The sequence below is a fragment of the Brassica oleracea genome, chromosome C3, assembly GCF_000695525.1.
Source record: "Brassica oleracea var. oleracea cultivar TO1000 chromosome C3, BOL, whole genome shotgun sequence".
Lineage (NCBI taxonomy): Eukaryota > Viridiplantae > Streptophyta > Magnoliopsida > Brassicales > Brassicaceae > Brassica > Brassica oleracea.
This window is the reverse complement of record NC_027750.1, coordinates 38,243,315-38,270,243: the sequence shown is the minus strand read 5'-3', so window position 1 is coordinate 38,270,243 and position 26,929 is coordinate 38,243,315. Positions and strand designations below refer to the sequence as shown.

Sequence of the window (26,929 nt, the reverse complement as noted above, 5' to 3'; positions counted from 1 at the left end):
CGACTGTGTAGTACGACTGTACACGTAAAAGGACTGTAACCTAAAGATCCAAACAAGTGCAGAAAAATCCTTCTTATACCAAACTATTTTCTCAAAAACATTTCAATTAGATACAACGCTAATCATAGATTATTTTACTTTTGGACTTATGGTATAAGGTTTATTTTATTTCGTATTTATCACAAGGTACAACTTCACCTATTTTTTCGCTTCATTGTGCAACTTTAATTGTGAAAACAATCCATAAAAAAACCAACATGTGACATGGTCTCTATACAAGAGTGAAAAAATCACATCAACGTATGTTATTGTTTTCTAATCACTAGAAAACGAACGGTCGATAAAAAGGATAACCACAGAACCCTAAACCGGTCCAACCGGTGTTTCCCAATCACTATCAAAGCATTAACTAACTTTCACAAGAAAAAGCATTGTGTAGTTTCTCCACATCGCGACCCACGCTATTAACCGTGTACACGAATTATCCACCGTAAGATCAGACACGCATTGTAAAATCGCACTCGTCCCCAGCATTGGAAAACGGCGTTTACAACCGACGGCGGGTCATGTCCCCGTCAAAATCAAACCTGTCAATATTCCTAACGCCGTTACTCCTCCGTTAACTACTAACATTAAGTTATTAACTAATGAATGTGATCATGTACTAATAATCTGAAGCAGAGTGGCTAACGTGACATTAGTATCAGGGTTAATGTTTGATCAATGCTGCTAAGTGATATTTATATATACTCTCTCTCTCTCTCTGACAGATTTGTCGTGGTCTTCGTAGTTTCTCTCTCTCTCTCTCATGGACTCAGCCCTCCTAGTTATATAGACTGTGCATTACCTCACTCTCCATCTTTCTTCAACTCTCTCTCTCTCTCTTCTTTAACATCTCTGGCTCTGCATTTCTTGCTAGTCACGCTAATCTCCTGTGCTGTTTCACTTCTCTCTCCCCAGCAATGGCAGAGGGAACCTGAACTTTCGTTTCTTTTTCTTGTTTCCTGTCTGCTTTGAAGTTTACTCTTCGGTTTCTAACTAGAAACAGCTTCAACGAGTGGTTTTGGCTTATTACCATAAAAGGAAAGAAAAAGGAGTATCAGAGAAGGAAGGAACAAGACGAAGGGAAAAAAATGAAGGAGATGATGGAGCTAATGGTGGTTTTCATGCTTCTGCTTGGTGTTGCTTCTCCTATGAACAACGAAGGTTTCTTTCTCTATGTTGTTGTCTCTTCTTCCTATTACATTTGTTTTGTTTAAAAACAGTTTGGTTTCCCCGAGAAAGAAGAGTTAAAAGTTGAAAACTTTTTTATACCCAATACTTAGCTTTGGCCTCTTCTTCTTCTTCAAAAAAAGATGCAATCTTTTCTAACTATTTCCCAAGAAATATGATATATCATGATTATTAGTATACAGGAGGAGTTTGCCTGTTCCAGGACCATTTAAAGATTGTGTGTTTTCCCCAAGCTCTATCTCTTTTGTTAATGTGTCTACGATTTATTTATTCGTATATGAATCTAGTTATTAACTAAAGAAGAATGCTTTCGAATTAATCCACAGGGACAGCTTTGATGGCGATAAAAGGTTCATTCAGCAACGTAGTGAACATGCTTTTGGACTGGGACGATGTTCACAACAGTGACTTCTGTTCCTGGAGAGGTGTCTTCTGCGACAACGTTAGCTTCTCCGTTGTCACTCTGTAAGAATCTCTTTTTTGTACTAATGAATGTCTTCTCTCCTCTAATCCGTCTTTTTGAAGGTCATAATAGTTTCTTGTTCTTGTTTTCAAGGAATCTATCGAATCTGAACCTTGGAGGGGAGATATCTCCAGCTGTTGGAGATCTACGGAACTTGCAATCAATGTAATTGTCTACTTCTCTCTATAGTGGTAGATTGTGGTTATTAAAAGGCCTTTTTATCTTATCTTACTTGCAGAGACTTGCAAGGGAATAAATTGGCTGGTCAAATTCCAGATGAGATTGGAAACTGTGCTTCTCTTGTTTATCTGTAAGTCCTTTCTTATAAAAAAAAAAAAAGGACATGTTTTCAAGTCTTATAGTATATGAGATTCATATGCTGCTGCTCTATTGTCACAGGGATTTCTCTGATAATCTGCTATATGGAGACATACCCTTCTCAATCTCCAAACTCAAGCAGCTGGACACTCTGTATGTGTTATACTATTACCTTTTTTGTTCTTTTCCCCTGATTTTGAAGTTCCATTTTTTTTTTTTTTTGTCTTGTTGTGCTTTTTCTGAACCTTTCAACTTGTGGGATGTATTAGGAACTTGAAGAACAATCAGCTCACAGGCCCACTACCTGCAACCTTAACACAGATTCCAAATCTTAAGATACTGTGAGTTATTATTTACCTACTTTTATTTATTTATATGCATCAAATTTGGAAACTGTATGTTGTTCTAATCATGATGATGTTGCAGTGATCTTGCAGGGAACCATATAACGGGCGAGATACCAAGGCTACTCTACTGGAATGAAGTTCTACAGTACTTGTAAGCTCACCACTCATGTCCTTCAACTTCTTAAGATAACACCATAACCGAAGGATTTTTCTCGCTCTGCAGCGGCTTACGTGGGAATATGTTGACTGGAACGTTGTCTTCTGATATGTGTCAATTCACTGGTTTGTGGTACTTGTAAGTGGATCCTATACCCTTGCATTCTCTAGAGTTTATTTTTTAATGTATGAGTTTTTAATTAATGTGTTATTTTGTTGATCAAGTGATGTGAGAGGCAACAATCTAACTGGAACTATCCCGGAGAGCATAGGAAACTGCACAAGCTTTGAGATCCTGTATGTGTCTGCTTCTTATATAAACATTTGAGTTCCAGCATAGAACTGTACTGTGGACTTATGTCTTTTTCAATTTTACAGGGACATATCTTATAATCAGATAACTGGAGAGATTCCATACAACATCGGTTTTCTTCAAGTTGCTACTCTGTGAGTACTGAGACACTTAAGCCTTAGTTTGATAGATGAATATAAAAAATGCCGTTACTGAGTTTTGTATTATCTTTTTCTTGAAGGTCACTACAAGGAAACAGATTGACAGGAAAAATCCCTGAAGTTATTGGTCTAATGCAGGCTCTTGCTGTTTTGTAAGTTCTGTTCATAAAGATAAAGTAAAACCAAAATGTTATATCGAACTTGGCTCATTTGACATTTACACATTCCCAGGGATCTGAGTGACAATGAGCTAGTGGGTCCTATCCCACCTATACTTGGCAATCTCTCATTCACTGGGAAGCTGTGAGTCTTCTTCTTTGTATAAACCACATAATGCTTCTTATGTTCAGCTTGTGGCATGTCTAAATGCATGTTTTTTGTTGGAATAGGTATCTTCATGGCAACAAACTCACTGGGCCCATTCCACCTGAGCTAGGCAACATGTCACGCCTCAGCTACCTGTAAGCTTGTTTCAAACTTTAAATCTGTTTACTTAGCTTTTGCACTTCGTATACTCATTTTGTTGGTTTCTTTTCCAAATTTGGCAGGCAACTAAACGATAATCAACTAGTGGGAAGTATCCCACTTGAGCTTGGGAAGCTTGAGCAATTGTTTGAACTGTGAGTTTTCCTTTTTTTTCTTTTGGTTTCTGTAAGAGTCCTTCATTCTAATTTATGGCAACATTGTTTTAAACATGAAAGGAATCTTGCCAACAACCGTTTGGTAGGGCCAATACCATCTAACATCAGCTCATGTGCAGCCTTGAATCAATTGTAAGCTATGATGTGAATGAATCTTCGTGAAATTATTGTCTACTCTTCTTTATATTCACAAACTTAACTTCGGTTTTCACTTGCTTTCAGCAATGTTCATGGGAACCTCTTGAATGGATCCATACCATTGGCGTTCCGCAATCTTGGGAGCTTGACTTATCTGTGAGCTTCCTTCTCTAAAATGCACTAGACTACATTGCATCTCTGTAAACATTTTAGTGACCTTTTAATGCAGAAATCTTTCATCGAACAATTTCAAGGGTCAAATACCAGCTGAGCTTGGACATATAATCAATCTTGACAAACTGTATGTCTTCTCCATTTTGTTACATCCTTTGGTTTTGTACTTGCACCAGCTAAACATAAGTAGTTTTTTTTTATTTTATTTCCAGGGATCTGTCTGGCAATAGTTTCTCAGGGTCTATTCCATTAACCCTTGGTGGTCTAGAACACCTTCTCATATTGTAAGTCCTCATCCAACCCGGAGGTTGCAAACTTGTTAGGCTTAAGGTCTCGTTTTTTTTTTAATTAACTTGCGTACTCTGCTTGATTGAACAGAAATCTCAGCCGGAATCATCTTAATGGACAACTGCCTGCAGAGTTTGGGAACCTTAGAAGCATTCAGATGATGTAAGGCTCAAAGTTGCTACTTTTCATTACATCAACAGTCATAACTCATAACCATCTGTTTCTACCTGACTTCTCTGTTACTCCTGCAGTGATGTATCATTCAATCTGCTCTCCGGAGTTATTCCCACTGAACTTGGCCAGTTGCAGAATTTAAACTCTTTGTAAGCTAACCATATGATCTTATCTTTCCCATTCTATACAGAAAGTCAATGTAGTTCTTATAAAAAATTATGCAGAATATTGAATAACAACAAGCTCCATGGGAAAATCCCGGATCAGCTTACAAATTGCTTCACTCTTATCAATCTGTAAGTTCTCTTGCAAGTAATATGTTCACTTTTCTGATATTGTTATGAAGATTTACCAATCCAACATTTCTTCTGAAAACGTTGTAGGAATGTTTCCTTCAACAATCTCACCGGGATAATCCCACAAATGAAAAACTTCTCACGTTTTGCTCCAGCCAGGTAATGAAAGCTACCCTCACTAGTCGGTCATTGTGATCAATCAGCATATCATTTTGATGTAAAACTGGTTCTCTTTCTTTGTGTATAGCTTCCTTGGGAATCCATATCTTTGTGGAAATTGGGTTGGATCTATTTGCGGTCCTTCTTTGCCTAAGTCCAGAGGTATCTTCTAGATTTATTCTCTAAGCATTGTCTTCAGTATCTGAACTTACTTTCTTTTCTTCTTCTTTGTAGTATTCTCCAAAGCTGTTGTGATCTGCATTGTTCTCGGTATCATCACTCTCCTATGTATGATACTCATCGTGGTTGTCAAATCTAAGCAACGGAAGGAAATCTTAAAAGGCTTCTCCTCCTCAAAACAAGCCGAAGGTAATGAATGACGCCTTCCTTCATAGTAATTCTTAACTCATCTTCTAATCTTTAGATGTTGAATACCTCTCTGCTCTTGATCCTCTCAGGCTCAACCAAGTTAGTGATTCTCCACATGGACATGGCGATTCACACATTCGATGACATCGTGAGAGTAACAGAGAATTTCAACGAGAAGTTCATTATTGGATACGGTGCTTCTAGCACAGTCTACAAATGCACTTTGAAAACTTCCCGACCTATTGCTATCAAGCGACTCTACAACCAGTATCAGCACAACTTGCGTGAGTTTGAGACAGAACTCGAGACCATAGGACGCATCAGACACAGAAACATAGTCAGCTTGCACGGATACGCCTTGTCTTCCGTTGGAAACCTTCTTTTCTATGATTACATGGAAAATGGATCTCTTTGGGACCTTCTCCATGGTAAGTTCCAAAGAATGATTTGCTCATGGAGTGTAATACACAGCTTTTAACTTGTTTTCTTTTTTTAAGTAGGGACATCTAAGAAAGTGAAGCTTGATTGGGAGACGAGGTTGAAGATAGCTGTTGGAGCTGCGCAAGGACTTGCCTATCTTCACCATGATTGCACTCCTCGGATCATCCACCGTGACATCAAGTCATCGAATATACTTCTTGATGAGAACTTTGTGGCGCATTTATCAGACTTTGGGATTGCTAAGAGCATACCAACGAGCAAAACGCATGCTTCCACTTATGTTTTGGGGACTATTGGTTATATAGACCCAGAGTATGCTCGCACTTCACGTCTCAATGAGAAATCTGATATCTACAGCTTTGGGATTGTTCTTCTTGAGCTTCTTACCGGGAAGAAAGCTGTGGATAACGAATCTAACTTGCACCAACTGGTACATGAATCACTTCAAAATTATAGATATAGTTTTGTTTGTATGGTCTTGAACTATTGAGTCAAATTTGTGTTGCAGATCTTGTCAAAGGCTGATGATAATACTGTGATGGAAGCGGTTGATCCAGAGGTTACTGTGACTTGTATGGACTTGGGACATATCAGGAAGACATTCAAGCTAGCTCTTTTATGCACAAAGCGAAACCCTTTAGAGAGACCCACTATGCTTGAAGTCTCTAGGGTTCTGCTCTCTCTTCTTCCATCTATGCAAGTGGCCAAGAAGCTCCCTTCTCCTGATCCATCAAAGAAGCCTACAGTCTATGGAGTTAGGGACCAGCAAAAGCAGCAGCAAGAGAGGAGTGAAGAAGGATCGCAATGGTTTGATCAGTTCCATGAAGTTATCTCCAAAAGCAGCGTATAAGATTTCAACTTTGAAAGAAGCTTCTTATAGGGTTTTTGCCTTGCTTTCTTGTTTCCCAGGGAAGTTGGTGTTGCTGATTAGAAGCAAAGGATGGTTTTTTAGTTAATAATTTAGACTAGTACAAGGGGTATTTTGGGTAAGGAAAAAGAAGGTATGTTTGGTGTGGGAAGCATTAAAGACAAGAACAAAGGTTATATGGAAAAGGATATGTGAAGTTAATGTTTGTTTTCTCCCAAGAATATTGCTCACGAGTACTGTAAAGTCTTTAGTCTTCTGATTTAATAGCTTACATATGTATGACCCCACAACAAAAAATCAATGAAATCACTTTCTCTATGGCTATGCATATATCTAAACAAGTATACACGTTTCTATATATATATATAGACATAGGAAGGCGTTTGTATTAAACATGATCATAACATCTTCAATGTGAAGATTAAGCAATGATTAGGCTCCCTGACACTTCCTGTGAATCGAATTTCCGGCATAAATCCATGCTCTTGTTCAAATTATATAGTCAATAATGTCTGCTATCTGTTATGGGCTGTTGTTGTTTGAAGTAGTGGAGCTTAGAAACAGGTTCAAGTAGATTGGTTTTTAGTTACCTGTTAATATCTGTCCTGTAAGAGCTTGGTGTTCCATATTTGATGCTAGATGGTTCACCCAGTTTTTCCCTGCTTGATTTCTGTCAAGAAAAGGAAGTTTTAAGAGTTGTTTAAATATACAATGGGACTTTTCATCAGTCTTTAAGAAGAAAACTGATCTATTTACCGCTGAGCCTAGAGGGCAGATATTAAATCCAGACACTTGGCTGCTGTGATTTCCTTTGACTAACCTACCCTTTGGGGATTTAGTGGGTTTTAGCCTGCAGAGAATGTACGTGAGAATGTTGTTGGGAAAGTGGATTCTAGCAGCTAAACTAGACTAAGGCCATTCAAGAAAATGTAGTAGCATCATGGAGTTTCAAAGCTATGAACTACTAACGTTCTGGAGTTAGTAGCAATGTTCTCTTGTATGGCATCAATTTTCGCCTGCAATGTGAGACATCATTTAAGTAATGTGTCAACCAACATAGATAGAGGCCTAGAAGTTAGAAAACGGCAAAAGAGAACATTTGAAAATTGGCTTTTTATATATTGGATTTGAGACTTACATTTGAAGAGCGTTCCTTTGCTCTCAGTAATGTTCTTAAGCCAAATTCCTGAATCGAAATTTTCTTAGTTCATGTGGGGTGGATAAGAAACTTACGACTAGTAATAATATGACAGATTAGTCATACCTGAAGAAGATCTTGAGACCGTGGAGTATTACTTTTTGGCAAAGGTGTTGAACAAGGTTCAACTTTAATCTGCAAAGGAACACAACACATTAGTTTTGTTTCTTAACTACAGCTTCTGAGAATGTAGTAACAAGATTGAAAAACAAAGAGAGTGAACAAGTGTACATTTTTGTTCGTAGTGTTTCTTTTAGATGAACTAATCCTTGGTTTTGCATTCTGCTCAGTTTCTGAGTTAAGCTTAGACCTGAAACTCTCACAGAAAACATGTTTATAACGAAGCCAAAAACACTGTCTTGTTGACAAGCAGCAGCACATTCTGATTACCTGTGTCTTTCAGATCTTTCTGCAGTTCTGAGATTCGGTTCCTTTGGAACAGTGAGTTTCGATCTTCTGTTGGAGTTAACTCGAGACACCTGACCACAGTAACAATTAGCTTAAAGATTTCTATAGTTTAACAAATTCAAAGTCCATAATATGTAGTATATAACACAGACCTTAGCTTCCAGTTTTGGCCTTTTGGTGTCTTTGTTTTGCAACTTAGAGTCTAAGATCGGAGATAAGTTACCACCAAACTTTGCTAATGATCTCTGACATCTGAAGCACCAAATAAAAACATTTGTTGAAGCCAAAAGAAATAAAAAGCAAATTCACATTAGTAATTACTCATTCATTAGTACCTAGTCAGAAGTTGAACAGAGTAAACGTCTAATGGTTTGTTCTGCCTTGCAAGTAAAGAAGCCGTAGGTCTTGTTAAAGTTGAGCTACAGCATGATTTCGTTTTTGATTTGGGTTTGGTCTTTGAGACATCTTTAACAGTTTGGTTATAATAAATGAACCCTGAACACCAAAAATACACACTTAAAGCCTCTCAATAATGAATTGATGCAAAACCAAGTGTAGAAAGAGGAATTATCATCATCATTACCGTTGTATTGATCTTTTCGATTCAGACCGGATTCTATAACCGGTTTTGAAATCTCAACAGGCTTAGTTTCGGAGATGATGTTTGTGATTTGCTTAAGCGGCTCGAGTTTCCAATTGCACTTTGGGCTAAAAGCTGAATAAAATAACCAGACAAGAAAAAAAAAACATTGTAAGAGAGAGAGAGAGAGAGAAAAAGGACAAAGCTTTGCAATAAAAAAACAATCTTTGCGTGTGTCTTACGCGAAGGAGGATAGTTTCCAGCGGATTCGAACCAGAACTCGATCTCCTCTGTCTCGGAATCGAGCTCTGGTCTGGAGAAATCGTAGAAACGAGGTGCGTCAAATTCGAAATCAATGTCGAATTCCTCAAACGAAAAAACTTCTCCAGATAAACTCGGAATCATGATTAAGGCTGGAAACGGGGTGGGAGAGATTCACATTCAACCAAATTACAAAAGGATCGGAGATGTTTCTTCTCCCTCTCTCCCTCCTCCTCCTCCTCCAAGAAATTTCCCGCAGAACCTCTGGAAAAAAGAGTTTGTCCAGAAAATTAGGAGAGAGAGATGGAGAAGAGAGAGAGAGAGAGAGAGAGAGAGGAAGGAGAAGATAACGGCCCTAAATTCAGTTGGCGCGGATGTGAAACGACGGTGGTCATTGCTCTTATGTACAGCTCATAAATTTTAATTTCTGAATTTTCTATTTGGTTCTTTATTTTTGAAAATTCATAAAGTAGACCCCTTAGTATAATAAATGGTTTCCACAAACCAATGTTTTTCTATACAATAAATTTTGTTTTCCTTGGATTCTGACTCAAGGGAGAATATTGCACTTTCAAAAGATATGGGGAAGAAACCAAATATATGAAAGTAGCGTTCGTTATAACGACTTACCTGTAAGTCTTTTGACTAAAACATTGAATCCCCTTTTGTTTCTATCCAAAACTTTTTTCTAGGAAAATAACAACGGCTGTGTCATCATTCAATCCAGGTAAAGGTCTCTCCTCCATTTTCCTGTAACATTTCAAAAAAAAAAGTCTGAAATTAAAAAGTGAATATTCCCCTTTTTTTTTTTTGCAAATTCATTTGGAATTAAATGAACGTTCCAAAACTTGTTATCATTTTAAGAAAAAGACCATCTCCATACAGGATTTGAATAAGATAGCGAATGAGGAATAACTCTGAATTTAATTTGGTTATGATTGTAACGATATTTGTTGGCAGAGTTTGGAGATGATAATGTCCAAAACTCAAATCGAATCACTCTGCTCATCTCTTCTTCAAGAACTTGAGGTTTGTTCATTTGCGATTGCTTCAGCCTCAAGAAAAGTTTTTCTTTGTACAAATGTGATTCTGTTTCTTGATACAGGTTATATGGGACGAGGTTGGAGAAACTGAAACCGAAAGAGAGAAGATTTTGATTGAAATTGAAGACGAATGCAGAGCAGTTTATAGTCGAAAAATCGAAAAGGTAAAAGATGAGAGGAATCGGCTAAGACAAGACATTGTTGATTCAAAGTCGAGAGTTATTGCTATATGTTCTGTAATGGAAGAGCCATCGAGTCTTGGAAGACAACACCAATCTGATCAAAGTGGAAGAAGAAGTTTGAAAGAAGAGTTAGTAAAGATTCTTCAGAAACTTGAAGATATGGAAAAGAGAAAATCAGAGAGGAAGGATCAGTTTATTCAAGTAATTGAAGATATAAAATGTATAAGCGAGGAGATAAATGGAGAATCTGATGATACTCGTTCATCTGATTTTTCTGTTGATGAGTCTGATTTATCTCTTAGAAAGCTTGAAGAGTTACACAGTGAGCTTTACACACTTCAAGAAGAGAAGGTTTCCTGAACTTAACATATTACTTTTAAGTTTTAACTTTGATTTAATTTCTTTGTCAGATTATTAATATTAATTTTGAGGTTTTTTTTGGCTCAGAGAACCCGGATGAAACATATTCAAGATCATCTAGGAACTCTGGAATCACTTTGTTCAGTGCTTGGTTTGAAATATGGAGAAACAGTTACCAAGATTCACCCAAGTTTAGTAGAATCAGAAGGGTCAAGAAGTATAAGTAATGAAACACTTGACAAGTTAGCTTCATCAGTAAATCAATGGCATGAGACAAAGATACAGAGGATGCAAGAAGTAAGTTAAATGTTTCCAAACTTCTTCAGTATCTTAAGACTATACTCTTTGTTCTTAGCCATTTTATTGATTGCAGCTACAAGATCTTGTGACGACAATGCTTGAGTTTTGGAATTTAATGGATACACCAGCAGAAGAACAACAGAAGTTCATTAACGTTTCATGTAATATAGCTGCGACTGTTTCTGAAATAACCAAACCCAATAGTCTTTCCACAGACTTGCTTGAAGAGGTACATTCACATCAGCGTTAACTAGTTTCTAATATTTCTAAGATTTTTTCTCTGATTTATGGTTTAATGCTTAAAAAGGTTAAGGCCGAGCTATGTCGGTTAGAGGAGTTGAAATGGAGCAAAATGAAAGAACTTGTTTTAAAGAAGAGGTCAGAACTTGAAGAGATATGCAGAAGAACACACATTGTTCTTGAAGAACAAGATATCTCAGTGGAGAATGTAATTAAAGCCATTGAATCAGGAGATGTGAACCCTGAAAATATACTAGAACATATTGAGTATAGAGCTGGGAAAGTGAAAGAGGAGGCTTTAAGCAGAAAAGAGATTCTTGAAAAAGCTGAGAAATGGTTGAATGCTTGTGAGGAAGAGAATTGGCTTGAAGAATACAATCAGGTTTTGTGTCTCTCTTCCTGATCTTTATATTTTGTGGTTATTTATGGATTTTATGATTTGTATAGGATGAAAACCGATACAACGCTGGAAAAGGATCTCATTTAATCCTCAAACGTGCAGAGAAAGCTAGAGCACTTGTTAATAAACTTCCAGGTTTCATATAACATATGATCCCAAAATGGTTTTTCAGATTGTTATCTCTGTGAATTTTTTAATCAACTGAAAATGTCTTAATTCTTCTTAGCTATGGTTGAAGCATTAGTTTCCAAAATCACAATTTGGGAATCAGAGAAAGAAGCTGAGTTTCTATTTGATGGTGTATGATTTATCTTCTTACCTCACACAATATCCTCTCTTACTTCTTATATCCTTGCTAAATGATTTTTATTTGTTTTCTTCATTTAGAATCGTCTACTTTGGATGCTTGAAGAATATACAGAACTTAGAGAAGAGAAAGAACAAGAACGTCGCAGGAAAAGGGTATCCAGCTAAACTCATTTGCATCAATATTCTTCCAATAATCACCAAAAAATTGCTTGTTGGATTGTGGTTGTTTTCAGGATCTGAAGAAACTTCAAGGTCAAGTGACATCAGAGCAAGATAAAGGAACTCCTACGAGACCTCAAAGCGCGAAAAAGGGTCTTAAAGTATCAACTGATCACAAGAGATTTGCATCATCCCCTCATACTGATTCGCCTCGCTCAGCAAAATCTTTTACATCTCAATCTCGCTATGGCTAAAATGATGGAGCAAAAAGACTTCAAAATAATTCTTTTAGTTTGCGTGTATTCAACTGGTAATTGATTCTTTCTTGCATAAAAAAGAATCTGTAGGAATATTTGTTCTTTTTTCAGTGGCGTTACCTCAACTTTGTTCTTAACAACACCATTATTATACAGAGCATGTAAACAAAAGAGATTAGGAAGAGACACATCGTCTAGAAACTAAGTCATATCTCTTTTGTTAAAATCAAACTTTTCTATGCTTAAAACATGCTAATTAGTAAGCGGCTCTGACAAAGAAAGGAATCTGATTGATTATTGGATCATTTGTATTCTGTCAAACTCGGATCCAATAGGTACACTGTTTGGGTTGCGGAAAGAAAAATTGACTTTGACCGACCAAATGCACTTGTTGAAGAAATCAATGTCAGTTATCTTTCTAAGCTTTGTACTCATATGAAATCTTTAAACTTCATATATAAACTTTGACACTCAAATTTTACTACAATTGCATGATTGTATTTGTATCAAAAGATTTAGCTTATCTTGCAAATTAATTGGTCTTAGTAGATTTTAAAAACTATTTTCTTTGGTCAACGTTACTACAAAGTGATTAACTGGAAAAAGACAAAAGAAATTGTCAGAATTTGGTATTCTTTTTTTTTTTTTGAAATTTCACTTTAATGTCTTTTTAGCAGTTTCGTTTATTTAATTACATATATTGAGTTTCCAAGACGGACGTGATCTTTCCCTAAACCAAAATCAATACTTTTATTTTTGTAATTATTATATAGATATTAAAATAATTAAATCCTTAATATTCGTATTAAATAATACAACTGTCTAGATGATATTTTTATATATTTTACTGTATTTCTTTTTCCTGAAATTTTCCATTATTTATTTAACCTCCTTATTTCTTTGCAAAAACCCTAAATTCAGTTGTCTAAAAGAAAAATTGGGGATAATTGCATGTAATTTTTGGTGTGTTCTTTTTTTTTTTTCCGTTGAGATTGAGAGGTTAATCTCCACGCTGCTACAGGATAGTGTTGGTTTTCAGCTCCAGAGTTCGTTGAAAGTAAGAAACCAAATCTATAAACTAACAAAAAAAATTCTGCTATGATCTTTGATTTTCTGAGCTATTTCATCTATCTTTTGTCTCTAATCTATCTTGTAATCTTTTTACTTTGTTCATAGTTAATTTGTTCTTCGTCTTCTTCTTTCTTTTTCTTCATCTTAATTGTTTTTTCGTGGTGAATTGTAGGGAAGAATTCCCCTGCCAATTCTGGGAATTTGTGGAAATAAATATGGAGGATAAAAGTGGTATTAGTAAGGGAGATGAAGCTTTGGCGTCAAGAACAGAGTTCCAACAAAGCCCTAGCTTTCTCCAATTCGTAAGCCCCACGACCGTGGTGACTCCTCCCCCTCCTCCGGCTCCGACCCCGGCTTCAACCACCGTGAATCCTGGCCCAGCCGCCGTACCTCCGCCGCTCTCCAGCGCTGGGTCAGATCTGACGAAGAAGAAGAGAGGAAGGCCGAGGAAGTACGCTCCAGATGGAAGTTTGAACCCTAGGGCTTCGAGACCAACTCTCTCTCCAACACCAATCTCATCTTCGATTCCCTTCTCTGGAGATTATAATCATCACTCTCATTGGAAACGAGGAAAAGCTCAGCAGCAGCAGCAGCAGCGTGTTGATATCATCAAGAAATCTCACAACTTTCATGAGTATGGAAGCAGCCCAGGTAAATAATCTTGTAATCCCTTTTGTGTGTGTTTTAATCTGTGTGCATCGGTTTTAGTGAGATAGATCTGATCTGATCCGATCTGGGTTTATCATCTGTTGATGTGATTGTTATGTGTATATTTTTTGAGATGTTGGGGAAGTGGGACCAACTTAACATAACTGGATTTGGCTGGGTACACTTTTGTCTGAAGAAGCCTACAAACAGACCAGTTAGACCATACAGAGAATCTGATGATGCTGACCGAACCAAACTGAAAAATAAAAAGATTTCTTTTTTAAATTTTTTGAGAGAATAATCTCTTGTCTCTTCCTTTTCTCTTTAGAGGATAAGAGTGCTTAGCAGATCTCTAAGATTTATCATTGGCTTTGGTTAGATCTGTTTTAATTACTGACTCTGGTGGATATAAAGGGACTTGTATGTTCTTTAAAGGCTAACACTGATTGGTCAAAGTCAATTACATTAATGTTCTGTTTCTATCTCTTTGCAGCTCCTCCTCCTCCTCCTCCTCCTCCTCCTCCTGGGCTCTCATGCTATGTGGGTGCAAATTTCACAACACATCAATTTACTGTCAATGCCGGTGAGGTAATAAATTGCTCTTAACAATTTTTTTTTTCTTTTTTACCATTCTTGTAGTAAAAAATTTGGTATTGGATTTTGGTTATCATTGTTTTTTGAGAATGTATATTTTTCTTTACAAGGATGTGACAATGAAGGTTATGCCGTATTCGCAAGGATCTCGAGCTATATGCATTCTTTCTGCAACTGGTTGCATCTCTAACGTCACACTTCGTCAAGCTACCACTTCAGGCGGCACCCTTACATACGAGGTAACTCTAACTTTGAAAATATATTTTCTGTATTTCTTGATGGGATTTTTGGTGGTTCTTGAATCAAATTAATTTCTCGTCTTAGGGTCGATTTGAGATACTTTCGCTATCTGGTTCCTTTATGCCTACTGAAAACGGAGGAACCAAAGGTCGGTCTGGTGGTATGAGCATTTCGTTAGCCGGACCAAACGGCAAAATCATTGGCGGTGGCCTTGCCGGTATGCTTATAGCGGCCGGTCCTGTCCAGGTAACACAAATCTTGATTTAATCCAAGAAAAAAAATGTATTTACTAATTCAGCGTATAGAAAAGTCTAATATAATTTGTGACAGGTGGTAATGGGAAGTTTCATTGTGATGCATCAAGCAGAACAAACGCAGAAGAAGAAACCTCGAATCATCGAGGCTTCTCCTCCACCACAACAACTACCACCTCCGGGTTTCACCATAACCACCGTGAATTCTACTTCTCCGTTGGTGGCCACAGTAGAGGAACCTAAACAACAAACCTACGGTGGAGGTGGTGGTATAATGAGACCGATATCTCAAATGCCTTCTTCTTTCAACAACGACAATTCTGGTATGAACAACTTCACAACGACCTTTCAGGGATACGGGAATGTGAACACGGGTACTAACAAAGACGAAGATGACTATGACGATGGTGGTGATGATGATTCTGGCGATACCAGGAGCCTATCTACTAGTGGTTGAGCAATTCTTCAAATTCTCTCGTGTAGAAAGTAAGAGGGACCTTTAAGGTCAAAAATGTTTCAGCTATTATTTGCTTTGCTTTTTTTTTTAGAGTCTGAGACTTGGCTTCCTGTGTGTGTTTCCTAGAGTATTTGTTTTTGTGATCGGTTTAGCTTAACTATGTTCAAATCATCGACTAAACAATGTTTTATGGTTGCTGTTGTTATTGGGATTAAAATTTACTATTTTTTGCATATGACATTGTTAAACTGTGATTCTTAATTATATGAAGTCAATATCTCACGCAATAGCAAAAATGTGAAGGATTAAATTTGATTATTGAAAGGCGATTACAAGGATTTGAGAGAATGGTATTGGAAGTCTCTCTTCTCCCCTCTACAAACTTGTATTCTCTTATATACACTTTACTTAAATACTACTGGAGATTACTTACGCTATGCATAATTCAATTTCATCTCGTAAACAGTCAAGTGCAGCGCAGCAGCGGTTAGTGAGGAGTGGTATTTTTTTGTTCAGTCAAAACAAGCGTGTGCTTATTAAATTAAGTGTTGGTCACAAAATAAGCTTAAGAAAGTACATAAGAATAAATAAGCTTAACAAAGTACATTCATCAAAGCCTAAAATCCACGTATGAGACTTGCAATCCAGTATCGAGAATCTAGGGAAGGCGTTAAGGGATGTGGGGGTGGCAATATTGTAGATATAACTATTTGTTTCAAGATTCAGGGTTCTAAAACCTATGCAGGAAATTTAAAAACAAATCATTAGCTTACAATATTCAGTTGAAAAAAAAAAATCGAAATGAGAGAAAAGCGGTAAAAAAAATGCTCCCAGGCCCTGCTTCCGAGAGTGGTCTTTACCCGATAAACATTTAGCTAATCTCTTTTGTTTGTCTGTGTCTTTTTCTCTCTTTTGGAAGAAAGAGACTGAACTTTCCCCCTTCCTTTTCAAATTTTCGCCGTTTTCGGCAGTATCTACCAGGCAATATAGAGCTCTGAGTGTATAACCATCGGGTTCAACCCCTGACTCTGGTCGGAGGGTCCGTTTTTTCACCACCGTATACCTCGCCGGAAAGACAAGAAGATGAAAAGTGTTGCAATACTAGAAAGGGCAAAGCAAGACGATTCATCCAACCTCCTCTGCACAAGCGGATCTAACTAAAGAGGCTTCATCTTCATAGTTTTCGAATTGGGGTTCCAGTTCTGAACTACACAATCCTCAAGCTTACAGCAACATCCAGAAGGAAATTTACTTGAATACTGACCGGGGTTCCAGTCAGGCTTCCACTGCCAAAGATTTCTACAAGATTTGTTTTGGACAAAAAGATGAGCAAACGAATCTCTGCAGAAGAAAAAGGAAAAAGGGTATGCTTCGATTCTCATCATGCTCCCCGAACAGCTAGAGTCAAAGCCCAACTGCCTGTGGATTCTGAAATCCTCGACAAACATTCCCTCACGCTGATAGGGAGAGTAACGAACCCATATGCGCAACGAGTCTGGCCACTAATAGCTTTCTTCACGGAACTCTGGAAATCAGACGTCCGACCAGTAGGTGCAGACATGGGAAACGGTCTCTTTCAATTCAAATTTGAAAAAGAGGAAGACCTGATACAAGTCCTGGAAAAGAGGCCATATCACTACTCAAGATGGATGGTCATTGTGCAAAGATGGGAGCCAACCATATCACCATCTTTCCCTTGCTTTATCCCGTTCTGGATAAAGGTACAAGGTATACCGATACATCTCTGGTCAGAGGAGCTTATCAAAACCATCGGTGAAGACATTGGTCTCTATGAAAAAACAGAGATAACTCCCCTCTCGGTTCGAATGAGAGTTCAAGTTAATGGCCTCCTCCCGCTAATTACGTCCACTGTGATTGAATATCCAAACGATGAAGAAGTCACCGCAAAACTAGTCTATGAAAGACTAGAACGTCATTGCTCCAAATGCTTCAGATTGGACCACGAACTACGAGATTGTCTGGAGGCCAAAGCACAAAACAAAGCCTTAAAGAAAGCGCAAGAGGCGCGCATGACAGGTCTACCATCGGATACTTCTGTCAACGAATCTAGACAAGAAGGAGGACAAAAGAGACAACAGACTCCGGCTTTCCAGTTCTCTGCAACCACTAGAAGTGATGCTTGGGAAAGAAAAGAGTCCAGAGACCACAGAGGAACCTCGGGAAGAAGACCATACAAAACCAAAACTCAAGAATGGCAAGAAAGGGGGACATCTCGAAGGACTCATCAAGCTCAAGAGCACAGCAGAATGACAAAGGAGAGAGAATATAAAGATTTACGGGGAAAGAACAAACCAAGCTACTCTGATATCTCTCAAGGAAGAAGCTATTATCGGGAAGTAAGTCGCAAACCAATGGAACCAAAGAATCTGGACCGTAACCCCAATGGGGATCAATCTGAGACTTCAAGGAGAGGGGTTCCTCCCCAAAATGATAAACAACCAATCCCTCAGGAAGCTATACAGGAAGCAATGGGGGAGATTCGGAACGTGATGCTCCAATATACAAAATGCTCTGACCCCACAGAGAGTGAGGCGCGCAAGGAGAGACTAAGACAAGCCGAGGAAAAAGGTCAGGTGGAAGAGTCAGCCATTCAGATGGCGAGAGCAGCACTAAGCCAGGAACACCAATTGGAAACAGAGAAAACAACCGCACCAGAAAGGATCCCAGCTACTCCCAGATTGGGGCAACTGGAGATAGAACAAAGCAAGTCCAAGGAGAGCTTACAAGAGCGTCTTTCCGTTGCACTTAGATCAGGACAAGGCTCCTATCCAGGACATGAGTTAAGATCGCCAGAGCAAAACCAGAACGTTGCTTCACAGACACGCATCCCAGCCACTCTACGACTAGGCCCTGCTTCAAGCTCACCATTAACAGTGAATGATCAGGAGCTGACAGATCATACAGTACCCCCAACGGAACACATTCATGTCTCCCAAAGACTGGGACCTAATTCTTACCAACTATGTGATGAGGAACAGAGAGTAGACTTCCAGGGAGCTAAGAGTAAGCCGAGAAGGCCTGCTGGAGCAAAAAAGACTCAAGTGGGTCCATCACTACCAGCTGTGGTCGCAAAAAAGCGAAGGGTTCCAACGTCCAAGCCATCTCCTGTGAGAAGGCAAAGCTCAACAAAGGAGAGAAAAACCACAAAGGCAAAGCCCAAAGCGGGGGCTGGCCCCTCGATACCACTCTCCAACGGAGCAGTTAGGGGCGCCTCAAAGAATACAAATTCGACTTCAAGCTCGGAGAACAGACCAATTTCTCACATGATCCCAGCAACTACCCGAAGGAGGATGGATTTTCGGACTCCATCCTTTCCTGGTCCTTAAAGATAACGAGCTGGAACTGTCGGGGGTTAGGGAATCCCCAGACAGTTCGACGTCTAAAGGAGATACAACGCTCAGTTTCTCCAGACATTCTTTTCCTATCGGAAACTAAAAATCCCGACCTTTATGTCCTCAGTAAAACAAAGCAACTGGGGTACGAGAACCACCATCTTATACCGCCAACGGGCCATGGGGCAGGAGGACTAGCCATCTTTTGGAAACAAGAAATCAAGCTTCACATCCTCACCTCAAATGCGAACTTTATCGACACATGTATTGAGTACGAGGGAAAGTCTTTCTTTGCTGCTTTCATATATGCAGACACTGATGATGTAAAGAGGAGATTGTTTTGGCAACAGCTGGTATCGCTAATGAATAACAGAGATGACTCTTATTTTGTTACCGGCGATTTTAATGATATAGTAAACAATGCGGAAAAAGAAGGAGGCCCTGCTCGACCTGAGGGCTCCTTTGTGGACCTGAGAACATTCTACTCGGAGGGAGATCTATATGACTTACCGCATTCAGGCGATTTTCTCTCCTGGAGAGGCAAACGGGGAGATCACCTGGTTCGTTGTCGTTTGGATAGAGCAGCAGCAAACAGTGCATGGGCTGAGATGTTTCCCACAACCCGAAGCGAGTATTTGCCCTATGAAGGGTCTGACCACAGACCTATCGTCACCATCGTTGAGCCGAAAAGAAAGAAACGAAAGGGAATGTTCCGGTACGATCGTAGGCTTAAAGGAAACGTGGAAGTAAAGACCCTCGTGGAGGGAGTTTGGAAGAGCGCAGAGGGCAACTCCATCAGAGACAAAATAGCTTTAACGAGAACAGCAATAGTTGAGTGGAGCAGATCTCAGTACCGCAACAGTAGAGTTCTTATAGAGCAGAAGAAACAAGAATTGGAGATAGCGTTGATGAGTCCAGATGGTGACCAAGTCCGGATTAAACAGATAAATGAAGATCTAGAGGCAGCTTACCAAGCCGAGGAGGAGTATTGGAGGCAAAGGAGCCGTTTGTTATGGCTAAAACTGGGGGATCGCAACACAGGGTACTTTCACGCTGTCTCCAAAAACCGACGCAGAGCTAACTCGTTCTCAGTGTTAGAGGATAACTCGGGAAAAATGGTATATAAGGAGGATGAGATCGCTCAAGTCGTGGTCCAGTACTATCACTCACTGTTTACTTCTGTCGAGGGTAATAGAGCAGGGACAGTGAATTATGCCCTTTGTAGAATGGTGTCCGAGGAGGATAACATCAAACTAATCAGCCGACCATCAGCTCAGGAGATCAAAGAGGCGGTTTTTTCCATTCACGCAGACAAGTCACCCGGACCTGATGGCTTCTCCGCCAGTTTTTTCCATTCAAACTGGGAAACTATTGGCCCCGACATCGTTCGAGAAGTCCAAGGTTTTTTCGAGTCTGGAGTGATCCCCCGGCAAATAAATGAGACTAACATCAGGCTGATCCCTAAGGTTCAAAGCCCGCAAGCGGTAGTGGACTACCGGCCTATCGCGCTGTGTAATGTGCAATATAAAATCATCTCCAAGCTGCTTACAAGAAGGCTCCAGCCGATACTCTCCGGTATCATCTCAGAGAATCAATCGGCCTTCGTTCCAGGTCGTGCCATATCCGATAATGTACTAATCACGCATGAAGTACTACATTTTCTGAAAACTTCGGATGCGGCTAAACGGTGCTCTATGGCGGTGAAAACCGACATGAGTAAGGCCTATGATCGACTCGAATGGGAGTTTATTGAACTGGTGCTAGTGAAACTGGGCTTCGACAGCAAGTGGGTCAGATTAATCATGCAATGTGTATCCACTGTTACATACTCCTTCCTCATCAACGGCTCGCCTAGGGGAAGGGTTAAACTGAGCAGAGGCATCCGTCAAGGAGACCCTCTTTCACCATACATCTTCATCTTGTGTAGTGAAGTTCTTTCGGGTTTATGTAACAGAGCAAGCGAGGAGGGTTCCCTAAAAGGAATTCAAGTGGCACGGGGTTGCCCCCGAATCAACCATCTCCTCTTCGCGGATGACACAATGTTTTTTATCCGAGCAAACAAGACAAGCAGCAGAGCACTTCGAGAGCTCCTCAAGCGGTATGAGGAAGCATCTGGCCAGTCGATTAATGCCACGAAATCATCGATTCTGGTTTGATGTGTGGGTGTGTTTAGCTGTTTATATATACAGAGGTTGGATTAGAGGACAGAGGACTTTTATTTGACCACGTCTTTGTTGGGACAATTGCTTTTGACTTGACTACAAAAAAGTAAAGGTTTCTTGGCGGCCAAGATGTGATGATTTATGCAATCCACCAAACTATATTTTGCCATGAGATTGAGAGAGAGCGAGACACTGCATCTCAACTTGTTGGGTTTTGTTTTGTCTTTTCTATGTTAAAAATATTATTGACTGCCACGAATCTTCTTTTTTTTTCTACTGAATAGGAATCTTACTTGAGATCTACAATTTTTTAGACTAATAAACTGACTGTATAGTGTTTTTCGATGCTTTGTAGATTATTTAAGAACAGGGTGACAAAAAAATGTACATATCCATGTGCGTCATTTGAAAGAAAAAACTAGCGCTGGGCCAAAAAACCGAACCGAACCGAATCAAACCGAACCAATCGAATCGATCCAAGCTAAACCAAACTCTATTATCAAATAGTTTGGTTTACGATTTTTTCAACCCGAACAAACCAAACCGAAATCGATCTGAACCGAATCGAATTAAACCAAACCAAGAAACTAATGTGCTTTTGTTAATATTTGAAATAAACATATTATCAACATACAATATACTAAATTTTAGTTTTATATTAGATTTAATTTACATCCTTTATTTTTAAGAAGTATTATTAACGATATTTTTAATTTTCTATTACTTTAGTTAACTTTGATTAGATTATTTTTATATATCTTTATATTCTCAGAGGTTTTTATTTCAGTTTTATATTGGATTTAGTTTACATAGTTTATTTGTTCAGTTATCAACATGATAATTTGATGACTATATGTTTATGTTTTAAAATATGATTTCTCTTAAAAGAATTAAATTAAAGATTTAAAGTGAGGGATCCTAGCGCAGCGCCATATCAACTCAGAAGTCAGCTGTAAGAGATGCGGATCAACGGAATCTATAGATCATCTTTTCCTGCACTGCCCTTTCGCAAAGAAGATTGAGAAAATGCTCCCTTTGCGACGGCCCTCGGGGATAGCGGATTGATAGATTTAGAGGATATCTGGCTAGATCTCTGTAGAAAACCTTGTCTCCCTCCTACAGGTGTAGCGGGACAACTTGCACCTTGGATTATATGGCAGATATGGATAGAGCGCAACCAGCTTATCTTTGAAGGAAAGTCCCTCTCGGAGGAGGAAGCATTAACGAAAGCTGTTAAATTGGCAAGAGAATGACAAGAGAATGACTACATGCCCAGGAGCCAAAGCAAGGCGTAAACCCCCAAAGAACCCCAGCGCCGATAGTAAGACCTCCGAACTACTCAATCATGAATGCAGATGCGGCTTGGAAGACAACCACAAAGGTAGCAGGATTTGGATGGACCTTGAGGGACTCGATAGGTACCTCTGTTTCATCCTCCCACACGGGCTATGAGAGATTTGTAGGCTCTGCCCTAGCGGCAGAAGGACTTGCAATGCGAGATGCTCTGACAAAATGCAAGGAGAAGGGAGTGAAGCGGGTGATCTGTGAATCGGATTCCTCACAACTCATCAAAGCCATCAACTCAGGCCCTTGGAAACCCGAAATCTATGGCATAGTTGCAGATATTTGCGAGTTGGCTAGCTCTTTTGATGTAATCAAGTTCTGTTGGATCCCTAGAGAAAGAAACACCATTGCTCGTAGTTTAGCACAATAATGTTTGTTAGATGTTGAAGCTTTTATGGCTGTCACCTAACCTTTTGATTTGAATTAATTTAAGTGTGTTTCAAAAAAAAAAATCATTAGCTTACATTTTATAAGAACCAATGGAATACAGGGAGTAAACAATAAATAAAAGAGAAATCTAAAACCCTTCCCCTTCCTTCCTTGAGCGCAGTCGCTCCGTTGGTCTTCTCTTCTTCTTCATCGCGATTCCGATTAATCGGAGATTCGACTCGAACGATAACGATCTTCGCTCCATCTCCTAGTATCAGGTATCTATAGATCTTCTCTGTAGTTTCTAAGACTGTTAATTAGATAGTCACTAGCTCTTCTATCTTCATTTCGTTTCAGCGTTTGAACATCAGTAGCAATGTTTAAGCTAAGTAGGATGATTCCTCGTCTACAATCGGTTTCCCTTAACCCTAGCACGACTGCGTCTGGCTCCCTGATCGAGAACGCTCCAAGAATCTTCCAATCTCTCGGAAACCGAGCATTTTCCGGGAAATCAAGCTCGGATGGATCTGGAAGCAACGAGAACGGTTGGGATATTGCAACGGGAGGATCGTTCGGTGGTGGTACTACAGGAGGATCTGACGATCTTGATTGGGATCACAAATCGATGTGGTCCACTGGTTTAAGCAAGGAGCATTTCGACGGTGTCTCCGTTGGCCGTCAGAATCCTTCTTCTGAAAACGCCGTTTCTGATTCAGGCGATGTGATGAGCAAGTTAGGTCCCAGAGAGGTCGCTATGGTTAACGAGATGAATGAGTATGATGATATGATCAAGGAGATTGAGAAAGACAATAGGCATAGCAGGGTTTTCGTTGATGGGATTAAGCAGAAGATGATGGAGATGAGTGTGTTGCTGAAGCAAGTCAAGGAGCCTGGTGCTAGAGGTTCTTATCTTAAGGACTCTGAGAAGACTGAGATGTACAGGTTGCATAAAGAGAATCCCGAGGTTTATACCGTTGAGAGGCTTGCTAAGGATTATAGGATCATGAGGCAGCGTGTTCACGCCATTCTCTTTCTTAAGGAGGATGAAGAGGAAGAGGAGAGGAAGCTTGGTCGTCCCTTGGATGATTCCGTTGAGCGTTTGCTTGATGAGTACCCTGAGTAAGTGTGCTTTATACTTTGGTATTGAAATGGAGTGTCTCTGTGTGTGTGCTCAACTTGGGTAGTTTACTGAATGTGTACCTCATGCAGGTTCTTTGTATCACATGACCGGGAGTTTCATGTGGCCTCACTCAGTTACAAGCCCGACTTCAAGGTCATGCCAGAAGGATGGGATGGTACAATCAAAGATATGGATGAAGTCCACTATGAGATCTCAAAGAAAGAGGATGACATTCTTTACGAAGAATTTCTCAGGAGGTTCGAGTTCAACAAATTGAAAGTAAGTCCCTTCTTTTGCCCTCTTGAGTATGCATTGACTTAGCAAACCAGTCTACCTTTTGGTCGATCAACACAGGACAGCTTCCACTCTATATGTTAATTATCAAGTGTTCGTGGTGCTTGGTTAATTGGGATAATTGTAAACTTCATCATGTCTTATCAAGTGACCTACCGTGTTATTGTAAAGTCGTTAGACGTTGGTTGATCATTTGATTTTTGATGATATCAAATATGCATTCTCTTTTGGTGTCTTAAACCAGTGGAAAGGAGAAGTGAAGTGCCACAAGTACAGCAGAAGGCGTTCATCAGATGGATGGAAAATCACGGTTGAGAAATTGGGTCCTCAAGGCAAGCGTGGAAATGGAGGTGGCTGGAAGTTTGTCAGTCTTCCTGATGGATCGAGTCGGCCTCTCAACGAAGTGGAGAAGATGTATGTTAAGCGTGAAGCACCACGTCGCCGCCGTAAGATTCTCCCTTGAAGTTACTAGAAAACAGACTCCATCAACGGTAATTGGAATGTTATGTCTCCCCTGGGGAGTGTCAAAGTTGAAACTATTTTGCCTTGTTGAATAGTAAGATCCGTAGCTTTTGTTTTTGTTTTGTTTTTTTTGTTTAGCTCTTGCTTTTGTCTGTGGCCCAGTGGTTCAAATAATCTTAAGACCCAAACATTTCAGAATTTCTGAGGTTATAGACCAAACATTACAGAAACATATCTTATCTTTATGTTTTTATCTTATATTGGAAATTTCTACTATACAAAAGTTTTCTAGAAAAGTTTTAAAATCTTAAGTGGGTTTAGAAGTCTAAAAAACTAAACCAAAACTTGAGTTTATTTCAACATTTATGTTCACTTAATATAAAAATTGCAATATTTAAAATAAACAGGAGCCATCCATGATATTAAAAAGCAGTAATAAAAGATGATGTCTCCTGAAATGGTCGAAACAGAATCTGTAGCCACTCACTGTTTCCTATCGTTGTCTCCTCCTCGACGTTATCCCAATCTCACGTTCGCTTTATATATATATATTTTTTTGTAAAACACATTTATACTAAATAAAGTTTAAACCAGATCAAAATCTTTTTGGATCTTTGGACCAGTTCGGTATGGCAAATCAATCTCCAATACCCTTATCTTGATAAGGAACGTACATAAAGCAATAATAATGACAGATGCATGAAACTAGTTCAAATGGAAGAAAACATTATACATTGAAAGATATTCATCAATTGCAAGAACATGTCTCTGATAAACCCAAAACTCTTCCAGCATTCTTTCTGAATCGTATCTATCAGCATGGGACACTATGGCAGTATGGCTCTTTGTGCCTTTGGATTCAAACGCATCCTTTACGATTATTTTTTTATACCGCATTCATTAGTAGCAATCACCACTTTGATATATCAACTTAAAGTACGTATAAATTCCTTTTATCAAATATATAAATCCACGAAAATTCGATTAGGATGGTTTCTACAACAAGAAAATTTGTATCCATTTGATATTTTATATTATGTAGGTATATGTTTCAGCAGTATATGTAGCTTAACATTAATTTACTTTCTCTTAGTTAACAATTGTAATGCATAGTTAGATTAAGTGTATATGAAGCTTCATGGAAACCTGTACGAGAGATCAGGACGGTCACTAGATTGTACAATCAAGAACTTAGTATATGTACACACATATATATATATCAATTAATCAAAACCGTACGTTCTAATTACTTAATTTTATGAAATCAAGAATCTAATCTTGTAAGAAAATCTGCAGGCCTGTTGCCAGAATAAACATGGACCCATGTTCTCTATGTCCTACGATGTGTATCAAATCTTAATTCACTTCTTTGTTGCACTACGTACATTTTAAAATGATTTATTCTATATATATATTTAGTCTCATTGAGATGTCCATTGCCCCTGCTGCACTAGACATTACAGCTCACTGATTCTTATAATTCAACATTTATTTTTCTTTTTAATTAATCAGTTAATTATCTACTCATATTTGGGTAATAGTCGTCGAAACTATCTATAAGATTTAGAGATCCTTAGAGTGATTAGAATATAAGTGAAAGTTTAAGTAGAGATTAGAAAGAGATTGTGAACAATTAAGAGACTTGAGAGCCGATTAGTATCTAAGAGAGAATCATTGTAAATTAAGAGATTAAAGAGACTCAGAACTGCTTAATCTTATTGCTGAGTGAGGTTACATATTTATAAGAGAGACATAAGGGTTTACAAGAGAAGAAAGGAGCACTATTGAAGCATGTGGAGTCAAGGGTCGCTTTTGAATGGACGGATGGGAAGCCTTACATGCTTTGGCTCTTTACAGCCTGTCACAGCCTGTCTTGCTCTTCCCTTATCCACTCAACGATCTGATCCTCTCCACTAAGCCCTCAAGGTAACATCTGCTTGTTACCGTTTCACTTGGTCAAGGTTAGGTAACCTTTGGTCGAGACCTTAGGTACGGACGGTACGGCCATGTACGGCCTTGTACGGACGTCCGTACCATATTTGCCCAAAGTCTTTTCACTCTCTTCCTCCTCTTCTCTTCCACTTCTTATCTCTTCATGTTCATATCTTCAACTCATCTCAACCCTCCCCCTCAAGCTTAGCTTTGTGAAAGTCTAAGCTTGGACAGCCATGAGATCTTCCTCATTAAAAACCTCACTAAGGAAAACCCATTGGGACAAAACCTTAATGAGGGAAAAAGAGTAAAGATCTCATGACTAAGGGGATCAGCTGCTTCTCTTCCCAAGATCAATGAGGCCCAATCTGATATGAATGGACTCCATTGTCTTTTGCCTTGCAGCCTTGGTGA

General features: G+C 39.0%; 7 protein-coding genes across 12 annotated transcripts; 6 read left to right on the top strand and 1 right to left on the bottom strand.

Annotated features, from left to right (window-relative positions):
- Positions 1 to 776: 776 nt before the first annotated feature.
- LOC106327998 (LRR receptor-like serine/threonine-protein kinase ERL1) lies at positions 777 to 6,836 on the top strand. 2 transcript variants are annotated; one of them, XM_013766341.1, is made up of 27 exons: positions 777 to 1,206; positions 1,560 to 1,698; positions 1,790 to 1,861; positions 1,935 to 2,006; positions 2,096 to 2,167; positions 2,284 to 2,355; positions 2,441 to 2,512; positions 2,585 to 2,656; positions 2,743 to 2,814; positions 2,896 to 2,964; positions 3,051 to 3,122; positions 3,202 to 3,273; positions 3,360 to 3,431; positions 3,519 to 3,590; positions 3,672 to 3,743; positions 3,834 to 3,905; positions 3,979 to 4,050; positions 4,136 to 4,207; positions 4,302 to 4,373; positions 4,463 to 4,534; positions 4,610 to 4,681; positions 4,769 to 4,840; positions 4,929 to 5,002; positions 5,075 to 5,209; positions 5,299 to 5,637; positions 5,707 to 6,080; positions 6,159 to 6,836. In XM_013766341.1, exons 1-27 carry the CDS (start codon positions 1,134 to 1,136, stop codon positions 6,498 to 6,500), a joined length of 2,913 nt encoding a protein of 970 aa, XP_013621795.1. In that variant the 5' UTR covers positions 777 to 1,133; the 3' UTR covers positions 6,501 to 6,836. The 2 variants fall into 2 exon arrangements, with proteins under 2 accessions (XP_013621795.1, XP_013621796.1); XM_013766342.1 differs by having other exon boundaries at positions 779 to 1,206; positions 5,710 to 6,080.
- Positions 6,837 to 6,903: 67 nt separating this feature from the next.
- On the bottom strand, positions 6,904 to 9,324 carry LOC106327999. 4 transcript variants are annotated; one of them, XM_013766347.1, is made up of 12 exons: positions 8,947 to 9,324; positions 8,708 to 8,839; positions 8,460 to 8,619; positions 8,277 to 8,376; positions 8,107 to 8,195; positions 7,948 to 8,026; positions 7,783 to 7,851; positions 7,657 to 7,704; positions 7,488 to 7,534; positions 7,275 to 7,368; positions 7,109 to 7,188; positions 6,904 to 7,037 (listed from the first exon to the last, which is right to left on the bottom strand). In XM_013766347.1, the coding sequence occupies exons 1-12, from the start codon at positions 9,107 to 9,109 to the stop codon at positions 7,034 to 7,036; spliced, it is 1,065 nt and encodes a 354-aa protein (XP_013621801.1). In that variant the 5' UTR covers positions 9,110 to 9,324; the 3' UTR covers positions 6,904 to 7,033. The 4 variants fall into 4 exon arrangements, with proteins under 4 accessions (XP_013621801.1, XP_013621800.1, XP_013621797.1 ...); XM_013766346.1 differs by having other exon boundaries at positions 6,904 to 7,030; XM_013766343.1 differs by having other exon boundaries at positions 6,904 to 7,002.
- Positions 9,325 to 9,646: 322 nt separating this feature from the next.
- LOC106334075 (65-kDa microtubule-associated protein 9) lies at positions 9,647 to 12,260 on the top strand. Its single transcript, XM_013772430.1, has 10 exons — positions 9,647 to 9,692; positions 9,926 to 9,994; positions 10,071 to 10,541; positions 10,638 to 10,847; positions 10,924 to 11,079; positions 11,158 to 11,472; positions 11,538 to 11,625; positions 11,717 to 11,790; positions 11,878 to 11,952; positions 12,033 to 12,260. Exons 2-10 carry the CDS (start codon positions 9,935 to 9,937, stop codon positions 12,210 to 12,212), a joined length of 1,629 nt encoding a protein of 542 aa, XP_013627884.1. The 5' UTR covers positions 9,647 to 9,692; positions 9,926 to 9,934; the 3' UTR covers positions 12,213 to 12,260.
- An 853-nt stretch (positions 12,261 to 13,113) lies between these two features.
- Positions 13,114 to 15,680, top strand: LOC106331997 (AT-hook motif nuclear-localized protein 6-like). Of its 2 annotated transcripts, none has more exons than XM_013770444.1 (6): positions 13,114 to 13,272; positions 13,459 to 13,937; positions 14,437 to 14,522; positions 14,639 to 14,767; positions 14,853 to 15,014; positions 15,099 to 15,680. In XM_013770444.1, exons 2-6 carry the CDS (start codon positions 13,502 to 13,504, stop codon positions 15,477 to 15,479), a joined length of 1,194 nt encoding a protein of 397 aa, XP_013625898.1. In that variant the 5' UTR covers positions 13,114 to 13,272; positions 13,459 to 13,501; the 3' UTR covers positions 15,480 to 15,680. The 2 variants fall into 2 exon arrangements, with proteins under 2 accessions (XP_013625898.1, XP_013625897.1); XM_013770443.1 differs by having other exon boundaries at positions 14,428 to 14,522.
- Positions 15,681 to 16,804: 1,124 nt separating this feature from the next.
- LOC106330560 (nucleolar and coiled-body phosphoprotein 1-like) lies at positions 16,805 to 18,826 on the top strand. Its single transcript, XM_013769007.1, has one exon. It carries the CDS (start codon positions 16,805 to 16,807, stop codon positions 18,824 to 18,826), a length of 2,022 nt encoding a protein of 673 aa, XP_013624461.1.
- Positions 18,827 to 22,339: 3,513 nt separating this feature from the next.
- Positions 22,340 to 22,708, top strand: LOC106330558. The gene has a single exon (XM_013769006.1). It carries the CDS (start codon positions 22,340 to 22,342, stop codon positions 22,706 to 22,708), a length of 369 nt encoding a protein of 122 aa, XP_013624460.1.
- A 140-nt stretch (positions 22,709 to 22,848) lies between these two features.
- On the top strand, positions 22,849 to 24,812 carry LOC106328037. Its single transcript, XM_013766394.1, has 4 exons — positions 22,849 to 22,985; positions 23,065 to 23,826; positions 23,917 to 24,106; positions 24,366 to 24,812. The coding sequence occupies exons 2-4, from the start codon at positions 23,084 to 23,086 to the stop codon at positions 24,582 to 24,584; spliced, it is 1,152 nt and encodes a 383-aa protein (XP_013621848.1). The 5' UTR covers positions 22,849 to 22,985; positions 23,065 to 23,083; the 3' UTR covers positions 24,585 to 24,812.
- The last annotated feature ends 2,117 nt before the right edge of the window (positions 24,813 to 26,929 follow it).